The sequence below is a fragment of the Oncorhynchus mykiss genome, chromosome 23 (assembly GCF_013265735.2).
Source record: "Oncorhynchus mykiss isolate Arlee chromosome 23, USDA_OmykA_1.1, whole genome shotgun sequence".
Classification (NCBI taxonomy): Eukaryota; Metazoa; Chordata; class Actinopteri; order Salmoniformes; family Salmonidae; genus Oncorhynchus; species Oncorhynchus mykiss.
The window spans coordinates 54,134,402-54,160,751 of record NC_048587.1 but is presented as its reverse complement, the minus strand read 5'-3'; the positions used below and the strand labels follow the sequence as shown (position 1 = coordinate 54,160,751).

Here is a 26,350-nt window from a genome sequence, read left to right as displayed (position 1 = left end):
ATCTTCATTTTGAAGTAATCCATTTTCTTATTCTACTACTTCTATGAGTTGGTAAACAAACTGAAAGGGTGCATACTGCCACCTGAAGTGTGTTTGAACAGGTATAATGCCAAGATTGGTGATTTACTGCCCATTGCAGTTTTGGAATGTTTGCTCATGATTATAATTCATTGTCTGACTCCTGGTGACCTGGATGGAATTATGTGATCCTTCCTTAACCCATAGGAAGTCCCATCCAGTTGACTACTATAAAATGGTGACAGGCCTCAATGGCCCTGCTCATGCTAAATCTGGCATTTGGGCACTAGAGTCCTCTATATATCTCTATGTAAACAACCCACTGCTGATCTAGGTCGCTTTCAGATTCCTAGGCTGTAAAATGTGACCTTATTTCTTTCAATATGACTTTACCTTGAACTAAAACATAATTTAGTTCAAGGTAAGGAGGTGAGGAACAGTCACAAGGAAAAGACAAGCAGAAAGATAATGGTATTTCAATTGATCAGATCATCCTTGTTCACTCCGTTCATTCAAAGTCACACACAACCTTAGAGTACACATCTATAGAGTAGAACCTAGTAGTATACATCTACAGAGTACAACTTAGTAGAATATATATTATTTCTTTATTTTTTATTTCACCTTTATTTAACCAGGTAGGCCAGTAGAGAACAAGTTCTCATTTACAACTGCGACCTGGCCAAGATAAAGCAAAGCAGTGCGACAACAACAACAACACAGAGTTTAACATAAACAAATGTACAGTCAATAACACAATAGAAAATTCCATGTACAGTGTGTGCAGAGTACAACCTAGTAGTATAGAGCTATAGAGTAGAACCTAATAGTATACCTCTATAGAGTATAACCTAGACATATACAGTGTCTTGCAAAAGTATTCATCCACCTTGGCGTTTTCCTATTTTGTTGCATTACAACCTGTAATTTACATGGATTTTTATTTGGATTTCTTATAATGGACATACACAAAATAGTCCAAATTGGTGAAGTGAAAGGAAATATTACAAATTTAAATTAAATGAAAAAATTCTAAAAAATTAAAAACTGAAAAGTGGTGCATGCATATGTATACAGCCCCTTTGCTATAAAGCCCCTAAATGTGATCTGGTGCAACCAATTACCTTCAGAAGTCACATAATTAGTTAAATAAAGTCCACTTGTGTGCAATCTAAGTGTCACATGATCTGTCACATGATCTCAGTATTAGAGGTCGACCGATTAATCTGAATTGGCGATTTCAAGTTTTCATAACAATCGGTAATCTGCATTTTTGGACACCGATCATGGCCGATTACATTGCACTCCACGAGGAGACTGCGTGGCAGGATAACTACCTGTTATGCGAGTGCAGCAAGGAGCCGAGGTAAGGTGCTAGCTAGCATTAAACGCATCTTATAAAAACAATCAATCTTAACATAATCTCTAGTTAACTACCCATGGTTGATAATATTACTAGTTTATCTAGCTTGTCCTGCGTTGCATATAATCGATGTGGTGCCTGTTAATTTATCATTGAATCATAGCCTACTTAATCATAGCCAAATGGGTGATTTAACAAGCGCATTCGCATAAAAATCACTGTCGTTGCACCAATGTGAACCTAACCATAAACATCAATGCCTTTCTTAAAATCAATACACAAGTATATATTTTTAAACCTGCATATTTAGTTAATATTACCTGCTAACATGAATTTATTTTAACTAGGGAAATTGTGTCACTTCTCTTGCGTTCTGTGCAACAGAGTCAGGGTATATGCAGCAGTTTGGGCCACCTGGCTCGTTGCAAACTGTGAAAACGATTTCTTCCTAACAAAGACAGCCAACTTCGCAAAACGGGGGATGATTTAACAAAAGCGCATATACGAAAAATACATAATCATTGCACGAATGTACCTAACCATAAACATCAATGACTTTCTTAAAATCAATACACAGAAGTATATATTTTTAAACCTGCATATTTAGTTTAAAGAAATTCATGTTAGCAGGCAATATTAAACTAGGGAAATTGTGTCACTTCTCTTGCATTCATTGCGCGCAGAGTCAGGGTATATGCAACAGTTTGGGCCGCCTGGCTCGTTGCGAACTAATTTGCCAGAATTTTACGTCATTATGACATAACATTGAAGGTTGTACAATGTAACAGGAATATTTAGACTGATGGATGCCACCCGTTAGATAAAATACGTAACGGTTCCGTATTTCACTGAAAGAATAAACATTTTATTTTCGAAATTATAGTTTCGGAATTTGACCATATTAATGTGTATTTCTGTGTGTTATTATGTTATAATTAAGTCTATGATTTGATATTTGATGGAGCATTCTGACTGAGCGGTGAAAGGCAGCAGCAGGCTCGTAATCATTCATTCAAACAGCACTTTCATGCATTTGCCAGGAGCTCTTCGCAATGCTTCAAGCATTGCGCTGTTTATGACTTCAAGCCTATCAACTCCCGAGATTAGGCTGGTGTAACCGATGTGAAATGGCTAGCTAGTTAGCGGGGTGCACGCTAATAGCGTTTCAAATGTCACTTGCTCTGAGACTTGGTATAGTTGTTCCCCTTATTCTGCAAGGGCCGCGGCTTTTGTGGAGCGATGGGTAACGATACTTCGAGGATGGCTGTTGTCGATGTGTTCCTGGTTCGAGCCCAGGTAGGGGCGAGGAGAGGGACGGAAGCTATACTGTTACACTGGCAATACTGAAGTGCCTATAAGAACATCCAATAGTCAAAGGTATATGAAATACAAATGGTATAGAGAGAAATAGTCCTATAATTCCTATAATAACCTCAACCTAAAACTTCTTACATGGGAATATTGAAGTCTCATGTTAAAAGGAACCACCAGCTTTCATATGTTCTCATGTTCTGAGCAAGGAACTTAAAAGTTAGCTTTTTTACATGGCACATATTGCACTTTTACTTTCTTCTCCAACACTTTGTTTGTGCATTAATTAAACCAAATTGAACATGTTTCATTATTTATTTGAGGATAAATTGATTTGATTTATTTATTATATTAGTTAAAATAAAAGTGTTCATTCAGTATTGTTGTAATTGTCATTATTACAAATAAATAAATAAATACATTTAAAAATCGTCTGATTAATCGGTATCGGCTTTTTTTGGTCCTCCAATAATCGGTAGCGGTGTTGAAAAATCATAATCGTTCGACCTCTACTCAGTATATATACACCTGTTCTGAAAGGCCACAGAGTCTGCAACACCACTAAGCAAGGGGCACCCCCAAGCAAGCGGCACCATGAAGACCAAGGAGCTCTCCAAACAGGTCAGGGACAGGGACAAAGTTGTGGAGAAGTACAGATCAGGTTTGGGTAATAAAAAAATATCCAAAACTGTGAACATCCCACAGAGCACCATTAAATCCATTATTAAAAAATGTAAAGAATATGGAACCACAACAAACATGCCAAGAGAGAGCTGCCCACCAAAACTCACGGACCAGGCAAGGAGGGCATTAATCAGAGAGGGAAGAAAGAGACCAAAGATAACCCCGAAGGAGCTACAAAGCTCCACATCGGAGATTGGAGTATCTGTCCATAGGACCACTTTAGCCGTACACTCCACAGAGCTGGGCTTCACGGAAAATTTGCTGGAATAAAAAACATTGCTTAAAGAAAAAAATAAGCAAACATGTTTGGGGTTCGCCAAAAGGCATGTGGGAGACTCTCCAAACATATGGAGGAAAGAACTCTGGTCAGATGAGACTAAAATTGAGCTTTTTGGCCATTAAGGAAAACGCTATGTCTGGCGCAAACCTAATACCTCTCATCACCCCGAGAACACCATCCCACAGTGAAGCATGGTGGTGGCAACATCATGCTGTGGGGATGTTTTTCATCGGCAGGGACTGGCAAACGGGTCAGAATTGAAGGAATGATGGATGGCGCTAAATACAGGGAAATTCTTGAGGGAAACCTGTTTCAGTCTTCCAGAGATTTGAGACTGGGAAGGAGGTTCACCTTCCAGCAGGACAATGACCCTAAGCATACTGTTAAAGCAACACTTGAGTGGTTTAAGGGGAATAATGTAAATGCCTTGGAATGGCCTAGTCAAAGCCCAGACCTCAATCCAATTGAGAACCCATCCAACTTGAAGGAGCTGGAGCAGTTTCGCCTTGAAGAACGGGCAAAAATCCCAGTGGCTAGACGTGCCAAGCTTATGGAGACGTACCCCAAGAGACTTGCAGTTGTAATTGCTGCAAAAGGTGGCTCTACAAAGTTTTGACTTTGGGGGGGTGAATAGTTACGCACGCTCAAGTTTTTTGCTTTTTTGTCTTCTTTCTTGTTTGTTTCACAATAAAAAATATTTTGCATCTTCAAAGTGGTAGGCATGTTGTGTAAATCAAAAGATACGAACCCCCCAAAAATCTATTTTCATTCCAGGTTGAGAGGCAACAAAATAGGAAAAATGCCAAGGGGGGTGAATACTTTCACAAGCCACTGTACATCTATAGAGTACAACCTAGTAGTATAGACCTATAGTAGAACATAATAGTATACATCTATAGAGTAGAACCTATTAGTAGAAGTTGACTTATTAATTAGGGCTGATTTCAAGTTTTCATAGCAATCTGTATTCAGCCTTTCGGAACGCCGATTATGGCCGATTACATTGCAGTCCACAAGGAAACTGCATGGCAGGCTGACCACCTGTTATGCGAGTGCAGCACGGAGCCAAGGTAAGTTGCTAGCTAGCATTAAACTTATCTTATAAAAAACAATCAATCTTAACATAACCACTAGTTAACACATGGTTGATGATATTACTAGGTTAACTAGCTTGTCCTGCGTTGCATATAGTCAATGCGGTGCCTGTTAATTTATCATCGAATTACAGCCTACTTCAACTTCGCCAAACGGGTGATGATTTAACAAAAGAGCATTGCCAAAAAAAGCACAATCTTTGCAGAAATGTACCTAACCATAAACATCAATGCCTTTCTTAAAATCAATACACAGAAGTATATATTTTTAAACCTGCATATTTAGTTTAAAGAAATTCATGTTAGCAGGCAATATTAACTAAGGAAATTGTGTCACTTTTCTTGCGTTCAGTGCAACCAGAATCAGGGTATATGCAACAGTTTGGGCCGCCTGGCTCGTTGCGAACTGTGAACTAATTTGCCAGAGAGTTTTACATAATAATGTCATAACATTGAAGATTGTGCAATGTAACAGCAATATTTAGACTTAGGGTTGCCACCTGTTCGATAAAATATGGAACGGTTCCGTATTTCGCTGAAAGAATAAACTTTTGTTTTCTAAATGATAGTTTCAGGATTTTACCATATTAATGACCAAAGGCTCGTATTTCTGTTTATTATATTAAGTCTATGATTTTATATTTGATAGAGCAGTCTGACTGAGCAGTGGTAGGCTGCAGCGGGCTCGTAAGCATTCAATCAAACTTTAGTTTGCCAGCAGCTCTTAGCAATGCTAGAAGCACAGCGTTGTTTATGACTTCAAGCCTATCAACTCCCGAGATTAGGCTGGCAATACTAAAGTGCCTATTAGATCATATAGTCAAAGGTATATGGTATAGAGAGAAATAGTTGACGCGTCATAATTTCTATAATAACTACAACCTAAAACTTCTTAACTGGGAATATTGAAGAACTGGGAATATTGAACCACCAGCTTTCATATGTTCTGAGCAAGGAACTTAAAAGTTAACTTTTTTACATGGCACATATTGCACTTTTACTTTCTTCTCCAACACTGTGTTTTTGCATTATTTAAACCAAATTGAGCATGTTTGATTATTTATTTGAGACTAAATAGATTTTATTTATATTATATTTTATTTATTATATTAAGTTAAAATAAAAGTGTTCATTGTTCATTCAGTATTGTAGTAATTGTCATTATTACAAACAAAAAATTATATATATATATATATATATATATATATATATATATATATATATATATATATATTTAAAAACAATGGTCGATTTAATCAGTCTCTGCTTTTTTTGGTCCTCCAATATTCGGTATCGGCGTTGAAAATAGTTGGTCGAGCTCTACCTAGTAGTATACATCCATAGAGTAGAACCTAGAAGAATAGATCTATAGTGTAGAACCTACTGGAATACATCTATAGAGTAGAACCTAGTAGTATAGATATATAGAGTAGAACCTAGTAGAATAGATCTATAGAGTAGAACCGAATATAATAGATCTATAGAGTAGAACGTGGTAGAATACATCTATAGAGTAGAACCTAGTAGTATAGATCTATAGAGTACAACTGACTGGAATACATCTATAGAGTAGAACCTAGTGGAATACATCTATAGAGTAAAACCTAGTAGAATACATCTATAGAGTAGAACCTAGTAGAATACATCTATAGAGTAGAACCTACTGGAATACATCTATAGAGTAGAACCTAGTAGAATAGATCTATAGAGTAGAACCTAGTAGAATAGATCTATAGAGTACAACCTAGTGGAATACATCTATAGAGTAGAACCTACTGGAATACATCTATAAAGTAGAACCTAGTAGAATAGATCTATAGAGTACAACCTAGTGGAATACATCTATAGAGTAGAACCTACTGGAATACATATATAGAGTAGAACCTAGTAGTATAGACCTATAGAGTAGAACCTAGTAGTATAGACCTATAGAGTAGAACATAGTAGTATAGATCTATAGAGTAGAACCTAATAGTATAGATCTATAGAGTAGAACCTAGTAGAATAGATCTATAGAGTAGAACCTAGTAGAATAGATCTATAGAGTAGAACCTAGTAGAATAGATCTATAGAGTACAACCTAGTGGAATACATATATAGAGTAGAACCTACTGGAATACATCTATAGAGTAGAACCTAGTAGAATAGATCTATAGAGTACAACCTAGTGGAATACATCTATAGAGTAGAACCTAGTAGTATAGATCTATAGAGTAGAACCTAGTAGTATAGATCTATAGAGTAGAACCTAATAGTATAGATCTATAGAGTAGAACCTAGTAGTATAGATCTATAGAGTAGAACCTAGTAGTATAGATCTATAGAGTAGAACCTAGTAGAATAGATCTATAGAGTAGAACCTAATAGTATAGATCTATAGAGTAGAACCTAGTAGTATAGATCTATAGAGTATAACCTAGTGGAATAGATCTATAGAGTAGAACCTAGTAGTATATATCTATAGAGTAGAACCTACTGGAATACATCTATAGAGTAGAATATGTCTATAGAGCAGAACCTAGTAGAATACATCTATAGAGTAGAATATATCTATAGAGCAGAACACATCTATAGAACCTAGTAGAATACATCTATAGAGTAGAATACATCTATAGAGCAGAACACATCTATAGAACCTAGTAGAATACATCTGGCAGGTAGCCTAGTGGTTAAGAGTGTTGGGTCAATACCTGAAAGGTTGGTGGTTTGAATCACCCAGCTGATAAATCTGTTGATGTGCCCTTGAGCAAAGGACTAACTCCCTAGTTGCTCTGGATAAGAGCATCTGATAAATGACAAAAAAATAATATGTACATAGAGTAGAATCGAAGACAGATAAATACATCTGTCTTCGATTCTACTCTATGTACATATTATTTTATAGATAGGTCTGAATGGTATCATGTCTGCATGACATTTTGAGTGAACAAATGACCGGTAACAAGCTAAATAAATAATCATTATGTCTCAGCCAGTGGTTATATATGGCAAGTGTTTCAATGTGAAGAGAAGTACAGCATGAGGCAAGTGTGATTTCCAACAGCTTGAGCTAACACCTCCATTTCAGCTGAGCTTGTTTTAGTCTAACTAGCTTTTGTGACACTGTTCGAGCGCAGGGTTTTGATTTGAGCACGACATAATTGTCCATCATTCTAAGGCTAATAATACCTTGTTATGTCATTGCAATGAAAACAACATTTAAAGCCATCAGACAGCTTTACAGCCCAAATTGTGTTTACACAGGCGACATATCTTTTCCAATTTCTAATCATCTTTCCAACAGAGCTCCGGTTACAAGTTTAAACATCCTACTCATATAAAAACTGATAAGCTATATACAAACAGAAAACTATACAACTATGTATATATATATATATATATCATTGCAGATGGCAGTTACCAAACATTGATACGATAAAAAACAACAACACACAACCATGATAACTAATGATTATTAGTCATGAATGACCAGACCAGCAGGGATAACAACTTCTTGCCTGAGGCCTGACATTCAATATTAAAAAGGCCTGAGGTGATGAGCATTGAATAGTGCAGGAACATATCATACACCACTACAGTAGATCAGTCAATATCTTCCTATGAGACTTTGCTCCTCAACTCTGACAAGGAATTTTAAGTGAATGTTAATTTCTGATGCAAATCAAAGTTTTACTAGAAATATATTTTTCTCTAGCATAAGGGAGGGACAAAACAGTGGACAATGAAGTAGTTGTTAATCAGGTCCTACTAATTTCCCAGAATGACACTCAATACTCCAAACAGCTACTAAAAACAACCCCAAACTGTTTAGGGAATTTTGGGTTAAGCCTATAGAAGGACTCATAATGTCCTTCCGCAGTTATCACATGTAGCCTCAATTAATCAAGCTAACAAACAAATAGGAAAGAGGTGTGGCCCATGAGGGGCCAGCTGCACTCCAAACTTCCGATCCCATGGTTTCATTTCCAGATTGATATAAACTAAGAACAATGGGAACGTTACAGCAGGTTCTTTGTGTGGTTAATGGCAGGAAAATATGTAATGCTCACAATTATCACCATTAGACTCTTCAATAAAAAGACTAGAACTGCCTGGGAGAAAATGGACAGTGGCTCCACTTGTTGCTGCTTAGTGGAGAGTGTTAGAGAGGTTGACTATTAGGAAGAACTGATTTAGGACAGAGCTTTATATCCACATGACATCAAGTCATTAATAATGTTGTTCTCCTAGCACATGGGCATTTTGCTGTCACTACTGTCATGTCACCTTTCTTCCATTCTTAGACAAGCTAACTTAATTGACAGAGGAAACAGTAGCCCTTCTCAATTTTTGTTTGGATTTTCTTGTGAATTAATTGATGGTGCTAAACCAACCAAACAATTGATTGAGACTGCACTGACAGCACAAACATCTAGGCCATATACAGATAAATGCCCATCTGCTAGGAGAACAACATAATACATTATGTTATATTATTACATTATACATCATGTGAATCTGCTAGCACATTCAGTATACAAATCCTAAAATGTGTGCAGCACTAATCTCTGTTATAGTCCAGGCAGCAGCTTTCATGTTGAGGTGGAGGTATAACTCACACACAGTATCAAACAACGTACTGCAGGACAACAATAATTCAAACAGCTGCTGGACAGGGGAGAAAATGGTTTAGGGACACAGATGCAGAAAATAAGTGAATAGTCTTCGGCTCTTACATTGCCCAAGGAGAATGGCTTGGAGCCATAATGAAATGAAAGTCACAGAAAATGGCACCTCAGAATAGCCCCAGCCATACATCAAATCAATCAAATGTTCTTTGTCACATGCGCCGAATACAACAGGTGTAGGCCTTGTCATGAAATGCTTACTTACGACACCTTAACCAACAATGTAGTTGAAGAAAAATAGTTGCGAAAATATTTACAAAATAAACTAAAGTAAAAAATAAAATAAAAAGTAACACAATAAAATAACAATAACGAGGCTATATACAGGGGGTACCGGTACCGAGTCAATGTGCAGGAGTACAGGTTAGTCAATGTCATTTGGAGGGGTAGAAAATACCTGTATATAGGTAGTATATACCTGCATATACGAGGTATATTCTACCTAGTATATACAGTACCTTGCAAAAGTATTCACCCCCTTGGTGTTTTTCCTATTTTGTTGCACTACAACCTGTAATTTAAATAGATTTTTATTTGGATTTCATATAATGGACATACACAAAATAGTCCAAATTGGTGAAGTGAAAGGAAATTGAAAAAATGGAAAAGAAATGAAAAAATTCTAAAAAATAAAAACTGAAAAGTGGTGCGTGCATATGTATTCACCCCCTATGCTATGAAGCCCCTAAATAAGATCTGGTGCAACCAATTACCTTCAGAAGTCACATAATTAGTTAGATTGCACACAGGTGGACTTTATTTAAGTGTCACATGATCTGTCACATGATCTCAGTATATATACACCTGTTCTGAAAGCCCCAGAGTCTGCCACACCACTAAGCAAGGGACACTGAAGACCAAGGAGCTCTCCAAACAGGTCAGGGACAAAGTTGTGGAGAAGTACAGATCAGGGTTGGTTATAAAAAAAATATCAGAAACTTTGAACATCCCACAGAGCACCATTAAATCCATTATTAAAAAATGGAAAGAATATGACACCACAACAAACCTGCCAAGAGAGAGCTGCCCACCAAAACTCACAGGCAAGGAGGGCATTAATCAGAGAGGCAACAAAGAGACCAAAGATAACCCTAAAGAAGCTGCAAAGCTCCACAGCGGAGATTGGAGTATCTGTCCATAGGGTCACTTTAAGCCGTACACTCCACAGAGCTGGGCTTCATGGAAGAGTGGCCAGAAAAAAACAAGCAAACATGTTTGGTGTTCACCAAAAGGCATGTGGGAGACTCCCCAAACATATGGAAGAAGGAACTCTGGTCAGTTGAGACTAAAATTGGGCTTTTTGGCCAACAAGGAAAATGCTATGTCTGGCGCAAGCCCAACACCTCTCATCACCTCTCATCACCCCGAGAACACCGTCACCACAGTGAAGCATGGTGGTGGCAGTATCATGCTGTGGGGATGTTTCATCGGCAGGAACTGGCAAACTGGTCAGAATTGAAGGAATGATGGATGGCACTAAATACAGGGAAATTACTGAGGGAAACCTGTTTTAGTCTTCCAGAGATTTTAGACTGGGATGGAGGTTCACCTTCCAGCAGGACAATGACCCTAAGCATACTGCTAAAGCGACACTCGAGTGGTTTAAGAGGAAACATTTAAATGTCTTGGAATGGGCTAGTCAAAGCCCAGACCTCAATCCAATTGAGAATCTGTGGTATGACTTAAAGATTTCTGTACAGAAGCGGGAACCCATCCAACTTGAAGGAGCTGGGGCAGCTTCACCTTGAAGAATGGCAAACATTTCCAGTGGCTAGATGTGCCAAGCTTAGAGACATACCCCAAGAGACTTGCAGCTGTAATTGCTGCAAAAGGTTGCTCTACAAAGTATTGACTTTAGGAGGGTGAATAGTTATCCACACTTTCTGTTTTTATGTCTTATTTCTTGTTTGTTTCACAATAAAAAATATTTTGCATCTTCAAAGTGGTAGGCATGTTGTGTAAATCAAATGATACAACCGCCCCCAAATTCCATTTTAATTCCAGGTTGTAAGGCAACATAATAGGAAAAATGCCAAGGGGGGTGAATACTTTCACTATAGGTCGAGGATGGCAGGAAGCTTGGCCCCAGTGATGTACAGGGCCGTACGCACTACCCTCAGTAGTGCCTTACGGTCGGATGCCAAGCAATTGCGGTCGGATGCCAAGCTATTGCCATACCATGCAACCTGTCAGGATGCGATAGAATAGATGGTGCAGCTGTAGAACCTTTTGAGAATCTGGCGACCCATGCCAAATCTTTTCAGTCTCCTGAGGGGGAAAAGATGTTGTCATGCCCTCTTCATGACTGTTTGGTGTGTTTTGATCATGATAGTTTGTTGGTGATGTGGACACCAAGGAACTTGAAACGCTCGACCCGCTCCACTACATTTGTCTATGGCTGCTTTTACACAGGGAGCCAATTCCGATATTTTCCGATCTAATTGGTCAAAAGACCAATTAGTGAAAAAAAAGATTGGAATTGGGCTGTCTGTGTAAATTTCAGCCATAGACAAATGAATGACTGGGACTATACAGAATCCATCTACGATTTGAGATGACTTAAATGTCATCAGTAGTTCTATATCAGCTTCAGCTGTAATGAGACAACAATCAAGACATTTCATTTCAAGAGAAAACAAGAGGCCTATAAGACTTTCAATAAAGGACCAGCATGCCTCAGTCAGGCTGATAATTAATGTTTATGAGGTATCAGGAGAATCAGCCAAAATAAACATCACAGATGGAGTACACCGAAATCATGAATAGTATGAAATTGATACTTCCACAATGCTACGTTAGGAGGGTCAAAACACATGTCCGGTCCTATGTGTTTACTGATGCACTTGCCATACAATTTAGTCAACCCTTTTTGTAAACTCCAGGCTGTGACTCATACTGACGTGATTCTAGTTCTGTGATGACGTCATTGGAAAGGAGTTTCATAACCAAAAACACTAATACTGTATGGGCCCTCGAAAACAGAATTTTGAGTAGCCAAATAACATATGATGAAACTACACACCAAATCAAAAAGCATTCATTCACATCCATCTGTTTGCGTTAAATTCGATCAGCCATGCTGTTTGCTCACCAGATGTTTTTCCCATTGTCTTTCTTTATGTGCCACGGGCAACAAGAAAAACATTTGGTCAAGGGGAAATAGGGAGAGGTTTCCTCAGTTGAAGCCACTGGGGAGGGTTTATCCAGTCACTGTAGAGGGCTTACACACTTAAACGCCAAGGTTTTTAAGATCACATGCTATTTGACATATAAGAATTTTCTCACATTTTGTGTAATTGACCAAACATGTGAAAAGCTGACATTGTTATTACGAATAGTGAAAATTATGGACTATGATTTCTTATAGGAGGGAAGAGAACAGGAAGAGAACAGGGAGAGAACAATTTTGTTTAAGAGAATACATGCCTTGCAAGGTCAACTCATAACTATAACACCTTAGGTTATGTTTTATTTAACTTTTATTTAACTAGGGAGGTCAGTTTAGAACAAATTCTTATTTACAATGACGGCCTACCCCGGCCAAACCCTAACCCAGACGACGTTGGGCCAATTGTGCGTCGCCCTATGGGACTCCCAATCACGGCCAGTTGTGATACAGGCTGGAATAGAACCAAGGTCTGTAGTGACGCCTCTAGCACTGAGATGCAGTGCCTTAGACCGCTGCGCCACTCGGGAGCCCCAATGTGGCTGCACTATAAGCTTATTTAGGCCCTGGAGAATTGAAACGTCAGGCCTGTATGAACTTGTTAGTAATGTTATTGTTAAAGGTTCAATGCAGCCCTTATTATTTCAATATCAAATCATTTCTGGGTAACAATTAAGTACCTTACTGAGATTCAATACCATAGTACCCTCCAAGCTCATCATCAAGCTAGAGGACCTGGGTCTCAACCTCGCCCTGTGCAATTGGGTCCTGGACTTTCTGACGGGCTGCCAAGCAGGTGGTGAAGGTAGGAAACAACATCTCCACTTCGCTGACCCTCAACACTAGGGCCCCACAAGGGTGCGTGCTCAGCCCCCTCCTGTACTCCCTGTTCACCCACAACTGTGTGGCCATGCACGACTCCAACTCAATCATCAAGTATGCAGATGCAGACGAGACAAGAGTAGTGGGGTTGGTTACCAACAACGACGAGACAGCCTACACGGAGGAGGTGAGGGCACTTGGAGTGTGGTGTCAGGAAAACAACCTCACACTCAACGTCATCAAAATAGAGATGATCGTGGACTTCAGGAAGCAGAAGACGGAGCTACCCCCTATCCACATCGAAGGGACAGCAGTGGATAAGGTGGAAAGTTGTAAGTTCCTTGGCGTACACATCACAGATAAACTGAAATGGTCCACCCACACAGACAGTGTGGTGAAGAAGGCACAACAGCGCATACATATAAAAACACAGGGAAATCACGTCTGACTGCACTGGGCCTTTAAGTAAGCTTTGTGGTTGGTATGGTACTGAAGTTGCATCCTGATCCACCCTGTTGAACATCTCCCACTGCATTAACTGTGCCATTATGGACCATTATTCAACACCACTCACATACTAACTTTGACATCAATACAGCAATGTCTGTTTGCTTGGGCATGTGTGACCAACTAGGTATTGAACCCAGGTTGTCTGCAAGACTACTGTGTTAGCCCACTGAGCTAAAGCCGTAAGGCATAAGCTCTTAGGGCTCAGTCAAGGTTAGGTTACTTATGGTGTAGGCTAGCTTGTTCACCACACCTATATGTCCCTACTCTCTTTTGAAAAGAAAACAGATGTGCTGATCAGTATCTCTTCCATTGAAGATGTAGTTGATAGCGCTATAGCCCAGGGGTGGACAAACTTTTTGGCTCAAGGGCCACATCGGGATTGTGAAATTCAACAGAAAGCAACATTTTTTGGGGTGACCAATTATTTGTTAAAATCAGTTTGCAGGGGCCTCCCGAGTGGCGCAGCGGTCTAAGGCATTGCAACGCAGTGGTTGAGGTGTCACTACAGACCCGGGTTCGATTATATATATATATATTTATTTTTTGATGTCTCGCGGGCCAGATTGAAGTACAAAACATTGATTGTTTGTTCAATAGTGAACTGTTATTGCGCCGTCAAAAAAAAATCGAGTACAACACGTACGTCGCCTGATCCAGAGCTGTGTTGTACTCGATTTTTTACGGGTTAGGGTTAGTTCACTATTGAACAAACAATCAATATTTTGCATGTCTTCCAGTTTGCATTGTCATTTAGTTGTGTCTATATTAAACAGGGTTCAAATATGAGTAATTGTTGAGTCCATCACTGATGGCCATAACGTAACCGTTAGTGATACAAAGTATTCGATTCTTGTCAAAGTAAATGTTACTTTCGTTTCGCCTGATGGAAGACAATTACTTCCAGCAGCTTGTTACATGTACATGCATTCAGAATCAGCTGCAATGATGTAGCTGCATATTCACGAGCACATTGGAGTGATGGGAAATAAGACAGATGTTTTTTTCCGGCAAACCAACTCAAACTTGTTGAAAAGCTACATTTCAATAGGGTAAAGTTAGAAAAAATAATATAAGAGTGAAAATTGTCAGACATCGACTTCCTAAACAATTAGATAGCGGTACGCGCTTGAACGAGGAAAGTAGACTCACCACCGCTCGCATTTTGAGACAAGGTAGAGACAGACGTCTGGCCCATTCTGTCTTCAATTGACCGAAAAAGCAACAATCACGCGCTCCCCGGGGAACTGTTTTTTTCACCACAAAATCGTAGCCATCGCCTAATCCTAAAGTTCATTTCACCTACTTCAGGCAGTGGACAATTGTTGGGATAAAACTCTTGAAAAAACCGCTGGGTCTCAAAACCACTGATTCAGCTCAACAATGCCTGTCATTCCTTTATGCAGATTAGTCTACTACCCGTCAGAGGTCGAGGGGAGGCAGTCTCTGTAGCCTACCTCCCCAACAGCCTACAACTGAGATGTAGATACCAGGATTTCATCCCTACAGTATAGAGACATTTTTCGAACACACAGTTACTGACACCACAATATCATTCCAGTGTTCAAAATCTTGAAATTCATGGCAGTTTGATGTTTGCAAACATCAATTTCTAAAATCCAAAATATCATGGCATAGTTTTAGTAACTTAGTAATACATATAAAATCAACACAAATCTTCAAACAGGTCTTTGAAAACTGAATAGAAAGTTAGTTTAATACTATATTTGGGCAATGGAAATCTTAAATCTACATATTATGGCTACCTGCAAAACTTGCTTACACTGTTACAGTCATCTGAATTGTTCCTCTTAGGCTACGGTTTCCTGAGAAGAAGAACAAAGCCCTGAGTGAGCTATATGGTCAGTGGGTGGGAACCTCTCAGGAAGGCTCTCCAATTCCCGCCCAGAGCTGACGGAAACCAGCCCTCTCCTGCCTCCAGACCCTCCCTGAGCATTGTGTCACAGGCAGCTACACTGTGAACGCCTCACCATAACCCATCTCCTCGTCCTCCCACCTCCTAAACCGTGTACAATATCTCTGTTATTACAGCACACAAAGGCAGCACTGTACAATGAGCATATGCTGTTACTTTGGCCCTAAATGCTAATACTAAACTAAAAGATCACCACCCCTGAGCTTGTTCACACCACTTAAAAATACACCATAGATGGCTGGCTCTATTTCCTTTCAAGGCATGAGGCTCAACCCCTGAGTGGACCTCTGTTGCAGTGAGCTCCAGCTTTTGACATGGGCGATACCATTCTGATGTCATAGTACTCGCAGGGGCCCTATGGCAGGGCCTCAGCTGACACTCTAGCTGTGTGATGTGTGTTATCAGGAGATAAAATACTTTTACATACCAAAACATGGATATACTAAACCATCCAGCACTGTTGCACACACTGATTACAGCCTACACGTTGAGTAAGAGCATTGCCATTGTACATATAGGGAAACTGTGAGTGTAGATACATTGTAATGGGCAAACTACTATATATAGAAGCTCAATTAAATAACTATTGTAATGTTGACAAGAGGGATCATTATAATCATGATTAATGACATGAATGTATGTACACAGTAGGGTCTATGGTGAGTTGATAGATACAGAGTATCTGAGAGAGGTTGTAAAAATCCATTGACCTTTGCAGACTGTTTGGTTTAGGTGCAAGGGTGACATCTACTGTCCAATGAACATTCTGTCAACAAGGATATTCTAGAAACCATACCATCAATCAACTTAACGGCAAAAAGGTATGGACAAATCTTTAAGTAAAAGGCAAAATCTTTAAGAAAAGTCTTAACAAAATGTCCCAAAGTACATACAGAAACATAACATTAACCTTATATTATCAAACACGAATCAAGGCTCATACACGCTTCTAACAAGAAAAGCATTGCCAGTCAGCTTTAAGTAAAGTGGCACATTGCTCGTGAGATGAAAGCCTGCCGTGGCATAGGGAGGAAATCACTAACGACTATAACCAAAGTGCAGTCTAAGTGCATATGGCAGACTAGATCCTCTACCACTCAACCTCGCCACAAGAACCCAAATACAGCCCTATGAATCTATCAATGCTAATACACTGATCCCCCAGACAGCCTCACTACTTATCCTCTGTGCCTTCCGTCATTCCCTTAATGTATTGATAGGAGATGTTGGCAACACATAGCCTACTTTTACAAATTACTAGGTAAATACTTTAAATACTAGGTCACAATCCGTACAAAAAGTATATTGTTTCAATACGTGAAAGGTAGTTCTGATTGGTCTAATCACTATTCTATGCTAGTATCAATTACTACTCAGTATAATCCTAGTTAATCATTATGAAGAAGGCCCAGTAGTAGGAAGGGAAATGGATAATGGATATGCAGTACCAGTCAAAAGTTTGGACACACCTACTCATTCCAGGGTTTTTCTTTAGTTTTACTATTTTCCAAATTGCAGAATAATAGTGAAGACATTAAAACCATGAAATAACACTTACGGAATCATGTAGTAACCGAAAAAGTGTTAAACAAATCAAAATATATTTTAGATTTGAGATTCTTCAAAGTAGCCACTCTTCGCCTTGATGACAGCTTTGCACACTCTTTGGATTCTCTCAAACAACTTCATGAGGTAGTCACCTGGAATGCATTTCAATTAACACATGTGCCTTGTTAATTTGTGGAATTTATTTTTTCTTAATGCGTTTGAGCCAATCAGTTGTGTTGTGGCAAGGTAGGGGTGGTATCCAGAAGATAGCTCTATTTGGTAAAAGAACAAGTCCATTTATGTCAAGAACAACTCAAATAAGCAAAGAGAAATGAAGGCCATCATTGCTTTAAGACATGAAGGTCAGTCAATACAGAACATTTCAAAAACTTTGTAGAAAGTGCCATCGCAAAAACCATCAAGCGCTATGATGAAACTGGCTCTCATGAGGACCGCCACAGGATAGGAAGACCCAGAGTTACATCTGCTGCAGAGGATACATTCATTAGAGTTACCATTCTCAGAAATTGCAGCCCAAATAAATGCTTCACAGAGTTCAAGTAACAGACATATTTCAACATCAACTGTTCAGCGGAGGCTGCGTGAATCAGGCCTTCATGGTCGAATTGCTGAAAAGAAACCACTACTAAAGGAGACCAGTAAGAAGAAGATACTTGTTTGGGCCAAGAAACACAAGCAGTGGACATTAGACCGGTGGAAATCTGTCCTTTGGTCTGATGAATCCAAATTTGAGATTTTTCCAACCGCTGTGTCTTTGTGAGATGCAGAGTAGGTGAACAGATGATCTCCGCATGTGTGGTTCCAACCGTGAAGCATGGAGGAGGAGTTATGATGTTGTGGGGGTGCTTTGCTGGTGAAACTGTCTGTGATTTATTTAGAATTCAAGGCACACTTAACCAGCATGTCTACCACAGCATTCTGCAGCAATACACCATCCCATCTGGTTTGCGCTTAGTGGGACTATCATTTATTTCTCAACAGGACAATGACCCAAAACACACCTCCAGGGTGTGTAAGAGATATTTGACCAAGAAGGAGAGTGATGAAGTGCTGCATCAGATGACCTGGCCTCCACAATCAACCGACCTCAACCCAATTGAAATGGTTTGGGATGAGTTGAAGCTGGTTGAGAGAATGCCAAAAGCTGTCATCAAGGCAAAGGGTGGCTACTTTGAAGTATCTCAAATCTGAAATATATTTGTTTAACACTTTTTTGGTTACAACATGATTCCATGTGTCATTTCATAGTGTTGATATCTTCAATATTATTCTACAATGAAGAAAATAGTAAAAATAAAAAAAAACTCTGGAATGAGTAGGCGTGTCCACACTTTTGACTGGTTCTGTATGTCTTTACAATGTTACAATATACCTCACTCATTGACTAATGGATATATGTATTTATGTTGTTACAGTATACCTCACTCATTGACTAAAGGATATATGTATTTATGTTGTTACAGTATACCCCACTCATTGACTAATAGATATATGTATTTATGTTGTTACAGTATACCTCACTCATTGACTAATGGATATATGTATTTATGTTGTTACAGTATACCCCACTCATTGACTAATGGATATATGTATTTATGTTGTTACAGTATACCCCACTCATTGACTAATGGATATATGTATTTATGTTGTTACAGTATACCTCACTCATTGACTAATGGATATATGTATTTATGTTGTTACAATATACCCCACTCATTGACTAATGGATATATGTATTTATGTTGTTACAGTATACCCCACTCATTGACTAATGGATATATGTATTTATGTTATTACAGTATACCCCACTCATTGACTAATGGATATATGTATTTATGTTGTTACAGTATACCCCACTCATTGACTAATGGATATATGTATTTATGTTGTTACAGTATACCTCACTCATTGACTAATGGATATATGTATTTATGTTGTTACAGTATACCCCACTCATTGATCAAAAAGGTAACAGGATGTCCAAGTGGAGGAAAAAAGGAACGAGTCATAAATGATTAACCAGCAATCTCAGCCAAGGTAATTATTGTTTATGTGGTGCTTCTTAGTTCTTCCTCTTTTTAGATGATTTCTTTATTAACCTCAGACTTCGAGGTGAGTTCCTATGTGTTGGTAAACTTTGTTTTATATTACCTACTGTATCTGTCTAAAATGACAGTAAAACCATAGTTCTAATCTGTATTGTAGAGTAGAGAGTATCATACTTTGTCTATGATGTAGTCTACATTAAGGTGAATATTTTCAGAACAACATTTGATACATTCAGATTGGTCTCATACTATAGGATCTGTTTTGCATATAGAGTAAGTGGAGCAGACAGGGCCATTTGTCCACACAGGTAATTGCTATTAGATCCGAAGAGCAAAGGTCTAGCTTCTCTATCAAGCACTGTGCAATGATGGGATGGTCAACTAGAGTGTGTCTAGTTGCTAGTCACTGAGTGCATTCAGATTACCGGCTGCAGTACAGTACACATTGATGTGAATGTTATGTGATGGACCAAGCTAATATTATCTGTTATGGAGGTTTTTAAGAAATGATACATACCACTACTGCATGCCATTCCATAGCTAGCCACAGGTAAAAAGGCAAAAATGACTATCATAATATGAGACAGAGAGGTGCAAGCATGTCCTCATCCCAGTGGTAGAGACTTGATGGTAGTTGTGCATGAAACACACTTTTTTTTTTAAAGTTGTCATGTATTGTCATGTTGTGTCTTTCTGTCCTTTCCTTTCACCCTGTCTCCCTCTGCTGGTCGTACTAGGTTACCGTTTCTGTCCCTCTTTCCCCCAGCTGTTCCTTGTCTTCTCTGACTACCTCATTCACCCCTTTTCCCACCTGTTCCCTTTTTCCCTCTGATTAGGTCCCTATATCTCTCTCTGTTTCTGCTCCTGTCTTTGTCGGATTCTTGTTTGTGTGTCTCATGCCTGAACCAGACTATCATCGTGTTTGCTGCAACCTTGTCCTGTCCTGTCGGAATCTACCTGTCCATCTGAGCCCACGTGTGTTCATCATTAAAGAAACTCTGTTTGTTAATTCGCTTTTGGGTCCTCATTCACGCACCTGACAGAAGAATCCGACCAAGAATGGACCCAGCGACTTCGGATCCTCTCCACTCAGCCGTCGAGATCCAGGGAGCGATGCTAGGCAGACACGAGCAGGAATTGTCTGCTGCTCGACATGCCGTTGAGACCCTGGCCACCCAAGTCTCCAACCTCACAGAACAGGTTCACCATCTCCGCCTCGATCCACCGGCCACTTCCAGGGCTTTCGAATCTCCGGAGCCCAGAATCAATAACCCGCCGTGTTACTCTGGGGAGCCCACTGAATACCGCTCGTTCCTCACCCAGTGTGATATTGTGTTTTCTCTCCAGCCCAACACTTACGCCAGGAGCACTGCTCGTGTCGCCTACGTCATATCTCTCCTTACTGGACGGGCTCGTGAGTGGGGCACGGCAATCTGGGAGGCAAGGGCTGAGTGTACTAACCAGTATCAGGACTTTAAGGAGGAGATGATACGGGTTTTTGATCGATCTGTTTTTGGGGAGGAGGCTTCCAGGGCCCTGTCTTCCCTATGTCAAGGCAATCGATCCATAACAGACTACTCTATTGAGTTTCGCACTCTTGCTGCCTCCAGTGGCTGGAACGAGCCGGCTTTGCTCGCTCGTCTTCTGGAGGGTCTCCGCGCAGAGGTAAAGGATGAGATTCTCTCCCGGGAGGTTCCTTCCAGCGTGGATTCCTTGATTGAACTCGCTATTCGCATTGAGCGACGGGTTGATCTTCGTCACCGAGCTCGTGGAAAGGAGCTCGCGTTCTCCGTTGCCCCCCTCTCCGCATCACTACCATCTTCCTCTGCCGGCTCGGGAGCTGAGCCTATGCAGCTGGGAGGTATCCGCATCTCGACTAAGGAGAGGGAACGGAGAATCACCAACCGCCTCTGTCTCTATTGCGGTTCTGCTGGTCATTTTGTCACTTCATGTCCAGTAAAAGCCAGAGCTCATCAGTAAGCGGAGGGCTACTGGTGAGCGCTACTACTCCTGTCTCTCCTTCAAGATCCTGCACTACCTTGTCGGTCCATCTACGCTGGACCGGTTCGTCAGCTTCCTGCAGTGCCTTAATAGACTCTGGGGCGGAGGGCTGTTTTATGGACGAGACCTGGGCTCGGGAACATGACATTCCTCTCAGACAGTTAAGGGAGTCCACGGCCTTGTTCGCCCTGGATGGTAGTCCTCTCCCCAGGATTCAGCGTGAGACGCTACCTTTAACCCTCACTGTTTCTGGTAATCATAGCGAAACCATTTCTTTTTTAATTTTTCGTTCACCTTTTACACCTGTTGTTTTGGGCCATCCCTGGCTAGTTTGTCATAATCCTTCCATTAATTGGTCTAGTAATTCTATCCTCTCCTGGAACGTCTCTTGTCATGTGAAATGTTTAATGTCTGCTATCCCTCCTGTTTCATCTGTCTCTTCTTCACAGGAGGAGCCTGGTGATTTGACAGGGGTGCCGGAGGAATATCACGATCTGCGCACGGTGTTCAGTCGGTCCAGGGCCACCTCTCTTCCTCCACACCGGTCGTATGATTGTAGTATTGATCTCCTTCCGGGAACCACTCCCCCCCGGGGTAGACTATACTCTCTGTCGGCTCCCGAACGTAAGGCTCTCGAGGATTATTTGTCTGTAGCTCTTGACGCCGGTACCATAGTCCCCTCCTCCTCTCCCGCCGGAGCGGGGGTTTTTTTTGTCAAGAAGAAGGACGGGTCTCTGCGCCCCTGCATAGATTATCGAGGGCTGAATGACATAACAGTGAAGAATCGTTATCCGCTTCCTCTTATGTCTTCAGCCTTCGAGATCCTGCAGGGAGCCACGTTTTTCACTAAGTTGGACCTTCGTAACGCTTACCATCTCGTGCGCATCAGGGAGGGGGACGAGTGGAAGACGGCGTTTAACACTCAGTTAGGGCACTTTGAATACCGGGTTCTTCCTTTCGGCCTCGCTAACGCTCCAGCTGTCTTTCAGGCATTAGTCAATGATGTCCTGAGAGACATGCTGAACATCTTTGTTTTCGTTTACCTTGACGATATCCTGATTTTTTCACCGTCACTCCAGATTCATGTTCAGCACGTTCGACGTGTCCTCCAGCGCCTTTTAGAGAATTGTCTTTTTGTGAAGGCTGAGAAGTGCACTTTTCATGCCTCCTCCGTCACATTTCTCAGTTCTGTTATTTCCGCTGAAGGCATTAAGATGGATCCCGCTAAGGTCCAAGCTGTCATTGATTGGCCCGCCCCTAAGTCACGCGTCGAGCTGCAGCGCTTTCTCGGCTTCGCGAACTTCTATCGTCGTTTCATCCGTAATTTCGGTCAGGTGGCAGCTCCTCTCACAGCCCTTACTTCTGTCAAGACGTGCTTTAAGTGGTCCGGTTCCGCCCAGGGAGCTTTTGATCTCCTCAAGAATCGTTTTACATCCGCTCCTATCCTTGTTACACCTGACGTCTCTAGACAGTTCGTTGTCGAGGTTGACGCGTCAGAGGTGGGCGTGGGAGCCATTCTTTCTCAGCGCTCCCTCTCTGACGACAAGGTCCACCCATGCGCGTATTTTTCTCATCGCCTGTCGCCGTCGGAACGTAACTATGATGTGGGTAACCGCGAACTGCTCGCCATCCGGTTAGCCCTAGGCGAATGGCGACAGTGGTTGGAGGGGGCGACCGTTCCTTTTGTCGTTTGGACTGACCATAGGAACCTTGAGTACATCCGTTCTGCCAAACGACTTAATGCGCGTCAGGCGCGTTGGGCGCTGTTTTTCGCTCGTTTCGAGTTCGTGATTTCTTATCGTCCGGGCTCTAAGAACACCAAGCCTGATGCTTTATCTCGTCTCTTCAGTTCTTCAGTAGCCTCCACTGACCCCGAGGGGATTCTCCCTGAGGGGCGTGCTGTCGGGTTGACTGTCTGGGGAATTGAGAGGCAGGTAAAGCAAGCGCTCACTCACACTCCGTCGCCGCGCGCTTGTCCTAGGAACCTTCTTTTCGTTCCCGTTCCTACTCGTCTGGCCGTTCTTCAGTGGGCTCACTCTGCCAAGTTAGCCGGCCACCCTGGCGTTCGGGGTACGCTTGCTTCCATTCGCCAGCGTTTTTGGTGGCCCACCCGGGAGCATGACACGCGTCGTTTCGTGGCTGCTTGTTCGGTCTGCGCGCAGACTAAGTCCGGTAACTCCCCTCCTGCCGGCCGTCTCAGGCCGCTTCCCATTCCCTCTCGACCGTGGTCTCACATCGCCTTAGATTTTGTCACCGGACTGCCTTCGTCAGCGGGGAAGACTGTTATTCTTACGGTTGTCGATAGGTTCTCTAAGGCGGCTCATTTCATTCCCCTTGCTAAGCTTCCTTCTGCTAAAGAGACGGCACAAATCATCATCGAGAATGTTTTCAGAATTCATGGCCTTCCGTCAGACGTCGTTTCGGACAGAGGTCCGCAATTCACGTCTCAATTTTGGAGGGAGTTTTGCCGTTTGATTGGGGCTTCCGTCAGTCTCTCTTCCGGCTTTCACCCCCAGTCTAACGGTCAAGCAGAACGGGCCAATCAGACTATTGGTCGCATCTTACGCAGTCTTTCTTTTCGCAACCCTGCGTCTTGGTCAGAACAGCTCCCCTGGGCAGAATACGCCCACAACTCGCTTCCTTCGTCTGCGACCGGGCTATCTCCTTTTCAGAGTAGCCTCGGGTACCAGCCTCCGCTGTTCTCATCTCAGTTCGCCGAGTCCAGCGTCCCCTCCGCTCAGGCTTTTGTCCAACGTTGCGAGCGCACCTGGAAGAGGGTCAGGTCTGCACTTTGCCGTTATAGGACGCAGACTGTGGGCTGCTAATAAGCGTAGAACTAAGAGTCCTAGATATTGTCGCGGTCAGAGAGTTTGGCTCTCCACTCAGAACCTTCCCCTTAAGACGGCTTCTCGCAAGTTGACCCCGCGGTTCATTGGTCCGTTCCGTATTTCTCGGGTCATTAATCCTGTCGCAGTTCGACTTCTTCTTCCGCGATACCTTCGTCGCGTCCACCCGGTCTTCCATGTCTCCTGTATCAAGCCCGTTCTTCGCGCCCCCGCTCGTCTTCCCCCCCCCCCCCCCATCCTTGTCGAGGGCGCACCCATCTACAGGGTCCGTAGGATTTTGGACATGCGTCCTCGGGGCCGTGGTCACCAGTACCTCGTAGATTGGGAGGGGTACGGTCCTGAGGAGAGGAGTTGGGTTCCCTCTCGGGACGTGCTGGACCGTGCGCTGATCGAGGATTTCCTCCGTTGCCGCCAGGTTTCCTCCTCGAGTGCGCCAGGAGGCGCTCGGTGAGTGGGGGGGTACTGTCATGTATTGTCATGTTGTGTCTTTCTGTCCTTTCCTTTCACCCTGTCTCCCTCTGCTGGTCGTACTAGGTTACCGTTTCTGTCCCTCTTTCCCCCAGCTGTTCCTTGTCTTCTCTGACTACCTCATTCACCCCTTTTCCCACCTGTTCCCTTTTTCCCTCTGATTAGGTCCCTATATCTCTCTCTGTTTCTGCTCCTGTCTTTGTCGGATTCTTGTTTGTGTGTCTCATGCCTGAACCAGACTATCATCGTGTTTGCTGCAACCTTGTCCTGTCCTGTCGGAATCTACCTGTCCATCTGAGCCCACGTGTGTTCATCATTAAAGAAACTCTGTTTGTTAATTCGCTTTTGGGTCCTCATTCACGCACCTGACAAAAGTCATAAAATTGAAACAACTGTATGTTTTGGATGTGTAATTTGCACCATATTTTGAATTGTCTCACCATTGTGGGACAATTAAAAGTATGCTGCAACCTCAACGTTTCATATAATTTTACATACCCAAATCAAAAGTGATTACATAAATACTGTATGTATGGTACAAGTATGTTGAGAAAACCTTAACATTGACATATCAGAATGGGCTACTTTATACACAGATTAGATTTGACCTTCTCCACAAACAAACCATTATTGAAACTGATATCAGTTACTTTGTTACTTTGTTTGGATAGCAGGTATCTCTCATTACTGGACCACTTCACTTCCTACACTGAAATGTTGTATGTACTGTATACAAATCAATGTGTTATCCTGTCTGTAACTAGTTTATTTTCCCTGGTCTGGATGGCTCTTATTTTGAAATCTAGGCTGTTTAAAAATAGCTCATTGCAGAGCAAATCGAGAGCATTATATTTCACAGTGCAGAGACAGAGGGGCTTATGATCACATAAAGGTTCACTATGAGAGAGAGGAGAGCAGCAGTAGACAGCCAGAGACATCGGGGCTTATGATCACATAAAGGTTCACTATGAGAGAGAGGAGAGCAGCAGTAGACAGCCAGAGACATCGGGGCTTATGATCACATAAAGGTTCACTATGAGAGAGAGGAGAGCAGCAGCAGACAGCCAGAGACATCGGGGCTTATGATCACATAAAGGTTCACTATGAGAGAGAGGAGAGCAGCAGTAGACAGCCAGAGACATCGGGGCTTATGATCACATAAAGGTTCACTATGAGAGAGAGGAGAGCATCAGTAGACAGCCAGAGACATCGGGGCTTATGATCACATAAAGGTTCACTATGAGAGAGAGGAGAGCAGCAGTAGACAGCCAGAGACATCGGGGCTTATGATCACATAAAGGTTCACTATGAGAGAGAGGAGAGCAGCAGCAGACAGCCAGAGACATCGGGGCTTATGATCACATAAAGGTTCACTATGAGAGAGAGGAGAGCAGCAGTAGACAGCCAGAGACATCGGGGCTTATGATCACATAAAGGTTCACTATGAGAGAGAGGAGAGCAGCAGTAGACAGCCAGAGACATCGGGGCTTATGATCACATAAAGGTTCACTATGAGAGAGAGGAGAGCAGCAGTAGACAGCCAGAGACATCGGGGCTTATGATCACATAA

General features: G+C 41.7%; 1 protein-coding gene across 4 annotated transcripts in view; it reads right to left on the bottom strand.

Annotated features, from left to right (window-relative positions):
• Nucleotides 1-26,350, bottom strand: part of LOC110503037 (phosphatase and actin regulator 2) — a 76,693-nt gene that overhangs the window by 29,654 nt on the left and 20,689 nt on the right. Inside the window, exon 1 of one of the 4 annotated variants that reach the window (XM_036960798.1) lies at nucleotides 15,065-15,312. The exons of the other annotated variants lie outside the window; for them this stretch is intronic. Coding sequence (XP_036816693.1) covers nucleotides 15,065-15,110 — 46 coding nt within the window. The 5' untranslated portion in view covers nucleotides 15,111-15,312. Of the gene's footprint in view, nucleotides 1-15,064; nucleotides 15,313-26,350 lie in introns of those variants that run through there. 4 annotated transcript variants of the gene reach the window in all.